The sequence below is a fragment of the Pongo abelii genome, chromosome 4 (assembly GCF_028885655.2).
Source record: "Pongo abelii isolate AG06213 chromosome 4, NHGRI_mPonAbe1-v2.0_pri, whole genome shotgun sequence".
Classification (NCBI taxonomy): Eukaryota; Metazoa; Chordata; class Mammalia; order Primates; family Hominidae; genus Pongo; species Pongo abelii.
In genome coordinates this window covers 45,362,254-45,374,948 of record NC_071989.2, presented here as the reverse complement: position 1 = coordinate 45,374,948, position 12,695 = coordinate 45,362,254, and the positions used below count along the sequence as shown (strand labels likewise).

Sequence of the window (12,695 nt, the reverse complement as noted above, 5' to 3'; positions counted from 1 at the left end):
GCTCTATAGGTTCCCTCTGGCAAGCTGCCAGGCTGTAAGCTGTCCTAAACGAGAGGTCCATGGGACAAGGAACTGAAGAATGCTTTCATCCAACAGCCAGGAAGCTAATGACGTCCTCAGTCCAAGAACCCGCTAGCAACTACATAAATCTGAAGCAGATCCTTCCCTAGCTCAGCCTCCAGAGGAGACCCTACCCCGGCCAATGCTTTGATTGCAGCCTAAAGCAGAGAACCCACTTAGGCCATGCTTGGATTCCTGACAAACAAAAACTGACATAATAAACGTATGTTAAGTCAAGTTTGAGCAATATGTTACACAGCAATAGATAACTAACACATTTGGAGTTTTTAATTTTCACTGTTTAGTTTTTCTAGTTTTCAAATTTATATTTGGCTTTTTTTTTTTTAACAAATCTGCAGTGACTTTTTTATAGTTTCCAATTCTATATGGAAATTTTCCATCTTTTATCTCCTTGAATATAGTAAACATACTTAAAAGTCTACCTCACAATGCAATTATTTGGTGCCCCTTTGGGTCTACTGTTTCTGCCAGTTTTCATTCCGTCTTTCTCCTCCTGTATCCAGGGTATGTGGAGATACTGTATTTGAAAAAGCACCCAAATAATTTGAGGCCTAAGAAAATATTCTTCCTCCAGGTTTGTATCTTTCAGGTTCCTAGGGGCATCAGAAACCTAAGGTCACCTTACTTCACTTCCAAAATCTCACAATTTACTAAGCCACCTTGATGATTTGATTCTAAACTACACTCTATGTGAATGGCCTACTTCTGTTTCACCATTATCCCTAGGATGCTGTCCTTCAGGATCTCTAACCAAAGAATTCTACCAGAGTCACAACCTTGGAGGTCTTATACTTTTAAGGTTTGTCCTTCTAGTCTCCCAAAGTATTAAAACACTACTCATGTTTTCAGCCTCTTCTTGGCTAACAAATCCCCCCTCCAGAGCAAAAGCAGACTGAATAGCAAGTTCAACTTTTGGGATTTCCATTTTATTTAATGTATCAGCCTGGCAATTAATAATCACCTTTCCAACACATTCAAGCAGATGTTTGTTGTTATATGTAGTCAGGTGTTAGACCAGGAAGATTGGACCAAATAATCTAGCATAAAGTAGAAGTTGAAAGCAGAAGTTCAAGGGTTTTCGTTGTTGTTGTTTTCTGGTAAGTCACCTCACAGCTTATTAGCCAGCCTGTGTTTGAACCACTATTTGGGCACCTTCTCTGTTCTAATAAGGCCTCATCCCTGCACACGCATCCTAACCATTTTTCTCAAATGGAGAGAGGGGTGCTATAAACAACCCAATTTAGGCTAGAAAGGGAAACTAAATATTTTGTGTAACATCCAAATACTCTCTGGTTGCCAATTTTGGTTCTAGAGAAATAGACAAAATTTCTCCCAACCTCAGGCTGGGCACAGTGGCTCACACCTATAATCCCAGCACTTTGGGAGGCCAGGTAGGCAGCTCACTTGAGGTCAGGAGTTCAAGACCAGCCTGGCCAACGTGGTGAAAACTCATTTAATAAAAATACAAAAATTAGCCAGACATGGTGGCTCCCAGCTACTCGGGAGGCTGAGGCAGGAGAACTGCTTGAATCCAAGAGGTGGAGGCTGCAGTGAGCGAAGATCCACAGTACTTGAGCCTAGGCAACAGAGCCAGACTCAGTCCTTTAAACAAAAAAAAAAAATTCTCCCAACTTCATAAGTAAACTGCCTAAACAAATCAGGATTCATTTTACCATTCATTTAGCATAAGAGGAAGGTAACAGAAGTTCATATATTTCTCCAGATAACTTTATCACCCTCCAACTCAGACTAGAGGTTTTGATTTAATTATCTCAAATGAACTTCAATTCTTTTGAACTTATGATTACCATAATACCTCGTTAGGAAAGTGACATTTCTAAAACCTAGTAAGTAATCATAAAGGTATAATTTTGCCACCAATAATGCAAGTTCTTAACAGCTGTCTTGGCCTCAGGGGTCATAAACTAATGGCCTCAGTAACAAAATATTTAATAGAAATTAATGAGATAGGCCCAATGATGTGGGCCAAGTAAAGAGGAGAAATGAGAATTGGTGGGAACTGTGGCAAATCGGAGAGAATATGCACATCTAAAGGCACTCAGAGCAGGTAATTCCAGCCCCTGTATATTGTTAACATGCAAGAACATAAACCTGTAGTTGCCAGATCTTCCAGTTTTTCAAAAGAATCTGGAATAATGAGTGTTCTATGACCCTCTTCTTAAATATTGGCAATTAATTAAAAAACAAAAGACATTGCATAGGATAACAATGAATGGCATAAACAAAGCTCAATTATCTCTGATGCTCCTTTCAGCTTTAAATCCTGCTCACCTTCTTTATTAGTACTATTAATAATAACTGAAAGAAAACTCTTGAAAGGCTTCAAAAGATCCTAATAAAAGTGCTCATAACATAAACATTGTAAATAAAAGTCAGGTTTCACATGAACTGGAGACACAAAGAAATACTTTGTTTTAAGTGGCTAAACCTCATGTAAGCTTTCATTTTCCTAAGGTCAAGATAGCTTTCAGTAATTCAAACCAAGAATTAAAATCAAAACTAAAAATCTAGCTAGTTCATTTAAAAAGCTTACTGACCATTTGGGTGCATATTGCTGCAGTATATATTTCTACAGTATGAATAAGGCCATCATAACATTAAACCTCAGACTTTTGCACAAACTATTATAGAAGACTCAAAAGCCAGTTTCAAGTGTCAAACGCTAGTTATAAAAATTTTTCAAAGTGAAATGTGCAGTTCTGTTGGATGACAAAGAACATAAAAGACAATCAAAATCTGAAACAGAATTCATTATTTCCCACAGATGAAAAGAACAGAACTGTGATTGAGAAATGGAGATTAACCTGTACTAAAAAGAATGGCTTACAAGGGTCCCCAACCCGATATAAGCCATAATCACAGATATGCTTATTTGCACAGTAGCTGTTGCCAAATTTCAGTCTACCATGTGCTTATTATTCACCAAAATAGTAATTGTATCTATACCATTTAAATATTACCTATAAATTCTGGCTCCTTATGAAATCTCTTAATCTTCCCTGATTATTTTTTATTGCTATTGTTGTTTGTTTTTACAAAATCTCCTTACAGACTTTGGGGAACAAAGGCCTTTCAGGTCGAAAAATTCAAACTGTCCAATCAAGTATTGGCCAATATTAATGTTGTAAACCTGTAGGTCTCCTTGTATCTATTCTCAATATTCTCCATAGCAATTTTTCTCACCAGTGCCTTGCTCTTTTCTTTCTCCTGCCTCTATCCAAAGCCACAATTTTACCAATTTCTCTAATAATAAATAATTTTTACAATTATCCTATCTAAACATGTTTTATGTAAGTTAACCTTACCTTTTATTTAATGTAAGCATTATACAACGTACACTAGAACTTTATAAAGTAGAACAGGCATAGTAATTTTAACTATATTGGTTGTCTTAGCATATTTGGGCTACAATAACAAAATTCCATTAACTGGACAGCTTATAAACAGCAGAAATTTGTTTCTCACAGTTCTGGAGGCTAGAAAGTCCAAGATCAAGGTACCAGCAGATTCAGTGTTTGGTGAGGATCTATTCTCTGGCTCATAGATGGTGCCTTCTCACCATGTTCTCACAGGGTGTAAGGGATGAAAAAGTTACCTTGGGTTTATTTTATAACGGCACGAATTCCATTCCTGAAGGTGGGGCCCCTCTCCAATCACCTTCCAAAAGGCCCTATCTCCTAATACTATAGTCATGGGGGTTAGGATTTTAACATAAATTTTTGAAAAACACAAATATTAAGACCTAAGTACTGGTTTATTAAAATATCTCATAAAAAAAAAATTAAAGCCCTCTTGCCTAGTATCTAAGTTTTCCATTTCCAGAGATGAGTAAGCTAAAATACATATATAATGAAACTTATGTAAATTTCTTTAAATAACATTTTCTTAAATAACAAATGTAATCATGAAATGCCTTTTCAAATATAATTTCACAATGAATTTGCTTATAATTAAGTGGAATTTGATACATGTTGATGGTTCCATATTAGAGTCCACTCAGCTAGTTTCTTAAAATACTTTCTGATCATAAAAATAATGTTCTCACATTCTAGAGGTAATTATGAAAATTAGATAACTAGAGGGAAAAATTGTCCATAATCTTAATCACACAGTCTGTTTAGTTATAATGCTGATGCTTATCATTCAGATACAAAACACAAAGTTGAAATCAAACTAATTCTGAATGTGCTTACAAATATATTTAAATCCATGGAATTTGATAAAATCATCTAGGGAGAGTGTGGTTAGACAAAAATGGAGTCTAGAAAAGAAAAAAAAGTACACCAATATTTGAAGAAAAGTGAGAGGAAGAACAGCAAACAGAAATATGACAGAATAGCAAATGAGACAGGAGGAAAACCAAGAGCATGTTTCACTGAAGGCAATTAAAAAAAGACTATTTTAAGAACGAAGGAGTGGTCAACCATGCAAAATATGTCAGACCTTACTGAGTACAATACAGAAAACTGTCCAGTGGATTTTGCCATTTAGGGGCTAATGGCCATCTATTTGATAAGCAGTTTCAGAAGAACGCAAATCAGATTGCTTATATACACCTCATGAGAATCAGCTGAAAAATTATTGGCTTTAATGAACAACTTAAATTGGTCCTTTACAACATAAATATATAGCTATCAGTATCACCTATATAAAGCCACTTTTAAAAACTATAAAGAAGTACATAATTGGAAAGAAAAAATCCATTTCCAACTACACAAAAATGTAAGCATACATAGGAAATGCATGGAGATAAAAGAAACTCTAAATTTTGCTAAGAAATAAAAGATATAAATAGGCCGGGTGCAGTGGCTCACACCTGTAATCCCAGCACTTTGGGACGCCGAGGTGGGTGGATCACCTGAGGTCAGGAATTCGAGACCAGCCTAACCAACACGACAAAACCCCGTCTCTGTTAAATACAAAAAATTAGCTGGGCATGGTGGTGCATGCCTGTAATTAATCTCAGCTACTTAGGAGGCTGAGGCAGGAGAATCACTTGAACCCAGGAGGTGGAGGTCGTAGTGAGCCGAGACTGTGCCATTGCACTCTAGCCTGGGAAACAAGAGCAAAAAGTCTGTTTCAAAAAAAAAAAAAGTAAATAAATAAGAAGAGATACCAGATCTCAAACTAAAAAGGTTGACTACCTTAAATTCATTAATTCAAATTCATTCAACAAACATTTATTGATTTCTTACTTCTATGAATCTAGGCACTTGGAATGGATTAGCAAATAAAGCATATAAAGTTCAAAGCTTAATTTGAATTCAATGGGGTTATCCCTTATGTTTCACCATTACACTGTCCTATTAATATCTATCTTTTCTTTTCTTTTAAAACCAAGACTGAGAATTCTATCAAAGCCTTATTTTTCTCCTTTGAACAACTAATGTTCTGTATTAGCATTACTTCCTAACATTAGTCCATTACTGAATTGATTAGTTGTATCCTGCTGTAGTGGGTTCTTCTGTTTGTTTTGAGACAAGAGTCTTGCTCTGTCACCCAGGCTGGAGTGCACTGGCACAATCTCTGTTCACTGCAAACTCTGCCTCCCAGGTTCCAGCGATTCTTGTGCCTCAGCCTCCGGAGTAGCTGGGATTACAGGCATGCACCACCAGGCCAGGCATTTTTGTATTTTTAACAGAGATGGGGTTTTGCCATGTTGCCCAGGCTGGTCTCAAACTCCTGGACTCAAGCGATCCACCCATCTTGGCCTCCCAAAGTGTTGGGATTACAGGCATGAGCCATTGCACCCAGCTGCAGTGGGTTCTTTTAATTACTGAATTCAGTATGTTAGCATTTTATTTGGGATTTCTGCATTTATATTAAAATGTGCATTTAATAGTTCAATAACTCAATTTGTCTTATCAGTCAAATGCAATTATTTTTAAATCAACAAAAGGTAACTAAAATTAAATCTTTCAGTGATGAATTTGAGCAGAGTAAGAGATCTAATAACAGGTTGACATAAGAAATATTTGTCTCAAAAATCAATGTATTTAATAGTTGACAGTTACAAATCTCATCATTATTGTTCCTTCAGTAAAATTTAAATATTCCCACAGTTTTCAATCAAATATGCTTTTTCAGTTTTCCAACAGCTGTGATTTTTCTTCTTTTGGTCTATTCAGTAGAAAGTGAACTATCTGAAGCAGAACATCTTCATTAAAACCTTTCACATCATTATCCTCAATTGTTTCATAAAGAGGCTTACTTTGTGTACCCCAACATATATTTTTACGAGGGTTATTTTGATCAGCTTGTGTAGTCAGTGCCAAAGTATTTAGCTGGTAGCAGAAAAAGGAAAAGTATTTTCCATCTGTGATCACAGCCTGGGAGACAAAAGGTCGAGTAACATCTGCTTCGCTCCAGAATCCTGTAGAAGAAAATTATGCTGAAATTTACACATAGAATATATCTTACCCAAACAAAACAAACACATTAGACATTAGAGGGTATCAAATACCTCCTACAACTTAGATACTTTATGTAACAAAATCCCTGAAGACCTCAAAGTTTCCTTATCATCTCTATTCTAACCCTGTATTTTACTTCTGCACAAATAACATTTTCCTTCCTTCTAGTATCCTCAATCTCATGATTAATCTTTTTCAACAACATCAGTCTTATTTACTTCATCTAAGAGCAGCAAGCTATCTACACAGATGCCTTCTACATCTGGTACTATGTCATTACCCAACTACCAAGGCCAAGCAGTAACTTTATTTCTCCACACGTATTTTATGTCATCTTTAATGGAGATAGCAAATGAATAATACTGTTAACATATGGAATTAATTTTATTGTAAAAAGAAGTACTTTACCTTTCAAAAGTAAACAGTGCCATTCTACCATCTTCAAGAAAGTTACTTCTTACTTTGTCTAACTCCATCTACTCCTACTCCCACTTTCTCTACTCCATTCTATTATAGAAATCTAAGTCAATTTTGAGTATAAGGTTAAAATACATATATACGTTAAAAAAAAGATAAGCCTAGTAATCAAATAGGTAGTAAAATTCCTCTTGGATATTCACATAGTGTTAATCTACTTCCTATTACATTACTTCAGGTTTTAGAATAAAATCCAAATGCCCCACAATGAGCTCTAATAGTCCTGGAAGATATAGCCTCTGGCTTCCACTATCTCCTTCTACATCATTCTCCTTGTCCCACTCTTCATTACCCTTCATGTTGTTCCTAAATATTTCAGGCCTGTTCCCACCTCAGGGACTTTTACTTGCTGATCCTTTTGCCTGGAAGTGTCTTTACCCAGATTTGTACATAGGCAGCTCCTCGCCATTCCGGTCTTAGAATAAGTCATTTTTAGGGACCTCCCCTGAATGACTTTTTAAAAATAGATTCTTCTCCATACCTCATTTATACCTGCCCCCCTATAAATCATTCTACTCTTTATGCTAAAGTATTTTCCCTATAGTATTACCACTAGTTATAAACATTACATGCTTATTATCTTTTACCACCCCCCACCCCCACTATAATATAAGCTCTAAGAAAGCAGGGTTTGTTTCACTCAACACTGCATCTTGAACAGAGTATAGCATATAAAAAAGCAGTTACTGTTTACTGAATGAATGAACAATCTCCTAATCCAAATCCTGGATATAACCTTTAAAGAAATTATATAGGATAGCCATTGATGTAATATAAATATTTAATCCACAAAATCATTACCGTTTCTACCTGCAGAAAGCTATTATCTAGAAAGGGTTGACTTAGTTGGCTACAGTCTTTGAAATGTGTGCAAAAGTACATTCACACAGAAGATGGTCAAAGTAAAACATAAAAACAACTACCTCAGTGTCAGATTTCAACTGTATAGTATTTAAACAAGGATTTTAAAACAACTGTACTTTGTGCCAATGCAAAAGTTTAACAATGTTAAGATTCAACCTATGTTTTAATCCAAAGAAAAAATTTTAACCATTATATTCTTAGAATGTTACAAATACCTTCAAAGAAAATGCTATAAAATTAGTTTTTACCTTGATACATAGCTTGTGCTCCAGTCCAAGCAAAAAGGCTTGCAATAGCATTAGCTCTAAAAACAACTTCTATCTGATCAGCACAGTTTTGTCTCAAAAGCCTTTCCCTTCTTAATTTGTCAGGTAACAGATGAAACTGGGTGTGACCGTAACAGCAAGGATCTGCAGTTTTTGAGCCTGAAGAGCAAAATAGAAACATTTCAGATGAAATAAACATGTAGAACATCTGGAGCACATGTTTTAGTATTTGAGCCTTTTTTTTTCTTCTTTATACATCATATTCTCAGTACTCTAAATACATAAGTAGGAATATTAGTTTACTTATATATCTTATGGATCATAATAAAATTAAATCTCACAGGAAAGCATAATTTCTCAATCTGCTAGCTATCATAAAGCCCATCATAACATGGAAGAAGTTGAAAGAATATATAGAAAAGTTATTTAAAATTTCTATGATCTGTTTTCTCAAATCCCTTAGTCATGATTAGCTATGGTTGTGTCCTTGTCATATTAACTAAGAGGATACAACCACTTCAAGACTTTAATAACTTATTTAATGAAATAATTACACACTTTGCTCCTAATTTTTAAAAATGATTTTTACACCATTTTTCTAAGTAAAAAAAAAAATAAGTAGCAACATTTCATGAAATGCTGACATTCTTGATTTTAGTGGTAGTCTTTTCAACAAAAAGTTCCTTGCAGGTCACTCCCTAAGACCACAGTGACTGAGAAGAGGCTGATAAAATAGGTCTGCAGGCATGGTATAAAACCTTCTTAAGACTTCTTCACATTGGGTGGGAATTAACAAAGGAAGAAAAAATGGCAAAAGAATAAGCTGCATGAGGGAGGGCAGACATCAGGCATTATGAATTTGTGAATTCCTCATCTTACCACCATGCATGGCACAAATAGAACACTTTAAAAAGCCAATTGCTATCTCAAGCCCAGTTCTAAAAGTTTTTACTTTTAAAAAGACACAAATTAATTTTTCTATCTAATAAGTCAACAAAGCCTATTTTCTAAAGTTAAATACTTCTATTTTGGTAGAAACAAGTAAAATTTCAAATAATGAACTTAATATTTTCTTTCCAGTGTTTATACATGTTGCAGTAACCTGAGATTACGAATTATATTGCTCATGGACTACGTAAACCTCCTGGTCTTCAAGAATCAATTCCTTATTTTAGTCAATACTCCAAATTTGCATAGGACACTTGGAACACATTTATGGTACAATATGTCAAAAGAGAAACTTACCAACAAATATGTGGTTTTCATACTGCCGTTTGAATAATGGAAGTTTGTCTGGTTTACATTTTATAGTGGGGATTTCTATAGGAACAGAATAATCCAATGGCACAAACTTAAAGAAAAAGAAAAGACATACTAAATTCACAGCAACATTAGTATGTATTTTACTCACACTCATTAGATTTAAAAATCTTAAAATGAGGTGGTTTCACAAAATGATTTGATAATACTATCATCGAATGATGGGCCAAACTGAGCAACCCACCTGTTTTTACAAGTAAAGTTTTACTGGAACACAGCCCACACATATTCATTTATAAATTGTGTATGGCGCTTTGCACTGTTAAGAGCAGAGCTGAACACTTGCAACAGAGACTTACGGCCTGTAAAGCCTAAAACATTAACTATCCAGATCTTTACAGAAAAAGTGTGTCAATCCCTGACATGAAAGCACAGACAATACTCAAAATATACTTGTTTTTCTCCAAAAGAACTGCAAATATGTAAAATGGCCCAGCTGATAACTGTTCAACTTCCTTGATTTATGACTAGTCTAGTAAATTACAATCATAAACTATTTCAGAATCTTTATATTAAGAGAAACATATAGATCTGTACGGTCAGGCAAAATGACACCTTAACCCGTTATTGTTAAAATTGTTATCTGACCTTTATGGAGTATACCAAAGCAGATTTAAAAAGCTAAAAAGATTTTTGAGACGTGATGTCTTCAAAAAGGAAACTTGAAAGGCAAGAGATCCACCTGAAACATTTTATTCTACTAAGACTATTACTCAACCTGCCTATGACAGATCCTCCATGAGATATCAATAGATACCTAATTGCAATAAATCCTTACCTCTGCGAGTTGCTTGGATATTCGAATCTGGTTGTTTGGTTTATCATCTATCTGGTACCGCAAGTCATCAATTCGACCCCTTCGATGACCATGAGGAATAATTTCTTCGCCACGCACCCAGTAAAAATGAACTGGGCACCTATAATCTATCAAAAAGATATTCAAAATTTTTTTCATCTGATCATCTAAATAAATTTGGTTACTATCAGAACACTAAAGAGTACTAACTTAGCAAATGATAACTTAAGAATGATAGAGGTAAGAGTCTGGGTTATGTGGTAATTTAACTATTATGACTTAAATATAACATTCAAACATTTATTGTCTACTTGTGCCATCATTACAATGAACATTAACCAAAGAGTTTCTTCATTAGGAGTCATAAAAGAAAATAAGATTAACAAGAATATCATTCACCATAAATAAAAATAAGCCTATTTTATGAACATCCAATTCAATTTTCACAACTCCCAAAGGTATGTATACTTTTCATTATCTCTATTTTATAGAAGAGGAACCTGGGTCTTGATAAAGTTAAATAGGTTTTCTAGGCCATCCATCAGGAGTAGTCTAAGTCCATGACGCTTTCCTCAAGACCACTTCTTTCTCAACTGGGGAAGGGAAAAAACATGCACACAACAAGGCTAGGTTGAGTACACATCTACAGTCCTAACATTACTTCAATAAATATTAAGACATCCACTTGGTAGAAGATATAAAATGATGAAAGCGTCAAAAACAATAATTTTTAAAATTATTTATACGTTAATTACTTTTCATGTCCGCCCTGAACAGTTACACGGAAGCTGCTGATTTTTTACTAGAAACTTGGAATGGGAGTTTGAAGTTTGACCCCCCTAATCTCTTAGCTATAGGGTGTCAGGCAGACACATTTAACGTTTCTATGCCTCAGTTTGTTACGTTTTTGTCTTTCTTTCATTTACCAAAACATTGCTACCTATCGTGAACAGTTATTGTGAGCATTAATAAGTTGGCATATATAAAATTTAGAACAGGGCCTAGCACATAAATACTGAGTAAACGTTAGGTATCTTAGTTAATACTTCATTTAATCGTCACAATTCTACGACAAAGAACTACTACCGTAAAACGCGAAAAATTAAGCAAAAAAGAAGTTACTAAAGAAAAAGAAAAGACATACTAAATTTAAAATTAAGGTAAAAAGAAGTTACTACTCAGCCATGTGACACATGGTCACACAGCTTCCTGGTGGAACAGCCAAAAGGAAACTTGGCCCGCCCCACTGTCTTAAGTGGCGTTTCTCTTCATCACCACTGCTCTTCCATTTGGCTGAAAACTCACAAAGTAGAGTCCAGGACTGGAATCCTGGAGAGCTCAGGCTTTCAGAGTTGAAGAGCTGGTAGGTGTTAGCGCAGACACACACACCTAGTCTCTAGATTCCTAACGCAGTGACTGTTACAAAACCAGGCCACCCCAGATAGGAGCGAAAGGACTACGAAAACATGAACGATGCAGAAAGAAATGACGAGGGGTAAATCTGCAGGGTAACCCAGTACAATCCCCATCTCTCCCTTCCGCCCTGGGGCATCCAAGGCTCACCGAGAGCGGCGGCGGCCAGGGCCGGGTTGTGTGGGCTAAGGAGGCCCACGAGGGTTGACACCAGCTGATCCAGGAAGGGCAAAAATATGACCTCGCTCTCCTCGTAACGGTGCACGCGCCGCTTGCGCCGCAGGTAGAAGTGCTCCTGCAGCAGGCAGTCGCAGGCGACCGCACGCAGCGCCGCGACGTCCAGCGCGGGTTCGGGCTCGGGCTCGGGCTCGGGCTCCGCTGATGGCGGCGGCAGACCCGACAAGAACACGGTCTTGGTGAAGTACTGGTACCAGCGGTCGGCGTTCAGCGCGAAGGTCTGCGGGTAAACCACGTACTTCATAAACTGCATCTTGGTGAGGATTCGCAGCTTCTCGTCTACCGACTCCGCAGCGTGCACCGTCGCCTGCCAGCGCTCGATCCGCCGCAGCCGTGCCGCCTTGCTGTCGGCTGTCATGGAGGCCACAATCGGCGGGTACCGCGCGACGGGGGTCGCCGTGACATCTTGGCAGGTCATTTCTGTAGCCGTGGCGGCGGCATTAGCCGCGGTGTGCAATGAAAGCCTCGGACCGCGTAGCAAAGGCCTCCAACACCTGGCCGCCGCCATCTTTGCCCGCGATTCCGGACACAGAGGTCAACTTAAGCAATTGTCCCTGCCCCCTTGCTGTAGGGACCAATCGGAAAGCGGAATCTGAGCCAGTCTGGGAAAGGCCGATTCTCAGTGGGCGTGAGATATGTTGCGTCATTCATGGTTTAGCCAATCATATAACTTCTCCAGTCGCGGTTTCCTGCGTTTGTAGATGGAAGGAAGAACTTGTGTGCTTAGGCCTTACGCTGGGAGGAGATGCTGCCACCTAGGTTACTTGTAGGACCCTTTACGGCAACCTCCCTTGCCAGGAACTATTT

At 37.2% G+C, this 12,695-nt stretch overlaps 1 protein-coding gene across 1 annotated transcript; it reads right to left on the bottom strand.

The window, feature by feature from the left end:
• Positions 1–4,662: 4,662 nt before the first annotated feature.
• Positions 4,663–12,468, bottom strand: MRPS30 (mitochondrial ribosomal protein S30). The gene is made up of 5 exons (XM_024247478.3): positions 11,802–12,468; positions 10,221–10,366; positions 9,368–9,473; positions 8,105–8,281; positions 4,663–6,475 (listed from the first exon to the last, which is right to left on the bottom strand). The coding sequence occupies exons 1-5, from the start codon at positions 12,394–12,396 to the stop codon at positions 6,186–6,188; spliced, it is 1,314 nt and encodes a 437-aa protein (XP_024103246.2). The 5' UTR covers positions 12,397–12,468; the 3' UTR covers positions 4,663–6,185.
• Positions 12,469–12,695: the final 227 nt, after the last annotated feature.

Coding starts and splice junctions, on each gene's coding strand:
- MRPS30 (XM_024247478.3), bottom strand. CDS start 12,396: ATGGCGGCGGCCAGGTGTTGGAGGCCTTTGCTACGCGGTCCGAGGCTT. Junction 10,367..11,801: donor CCTGGCCGCCGCCGCTCTCG/GTGAGCCTTGGA, acceptor TCTTTTTGATAG/ATTATAGGTGCCCAGTTCAT. Junction 8,282..9,367: donor TGAAAACCACATATTTGTTG/GTAAGTTTCTCT, acceptor TTTGCTCTTCAG/GCTCAAAAACTGCAGATCCT.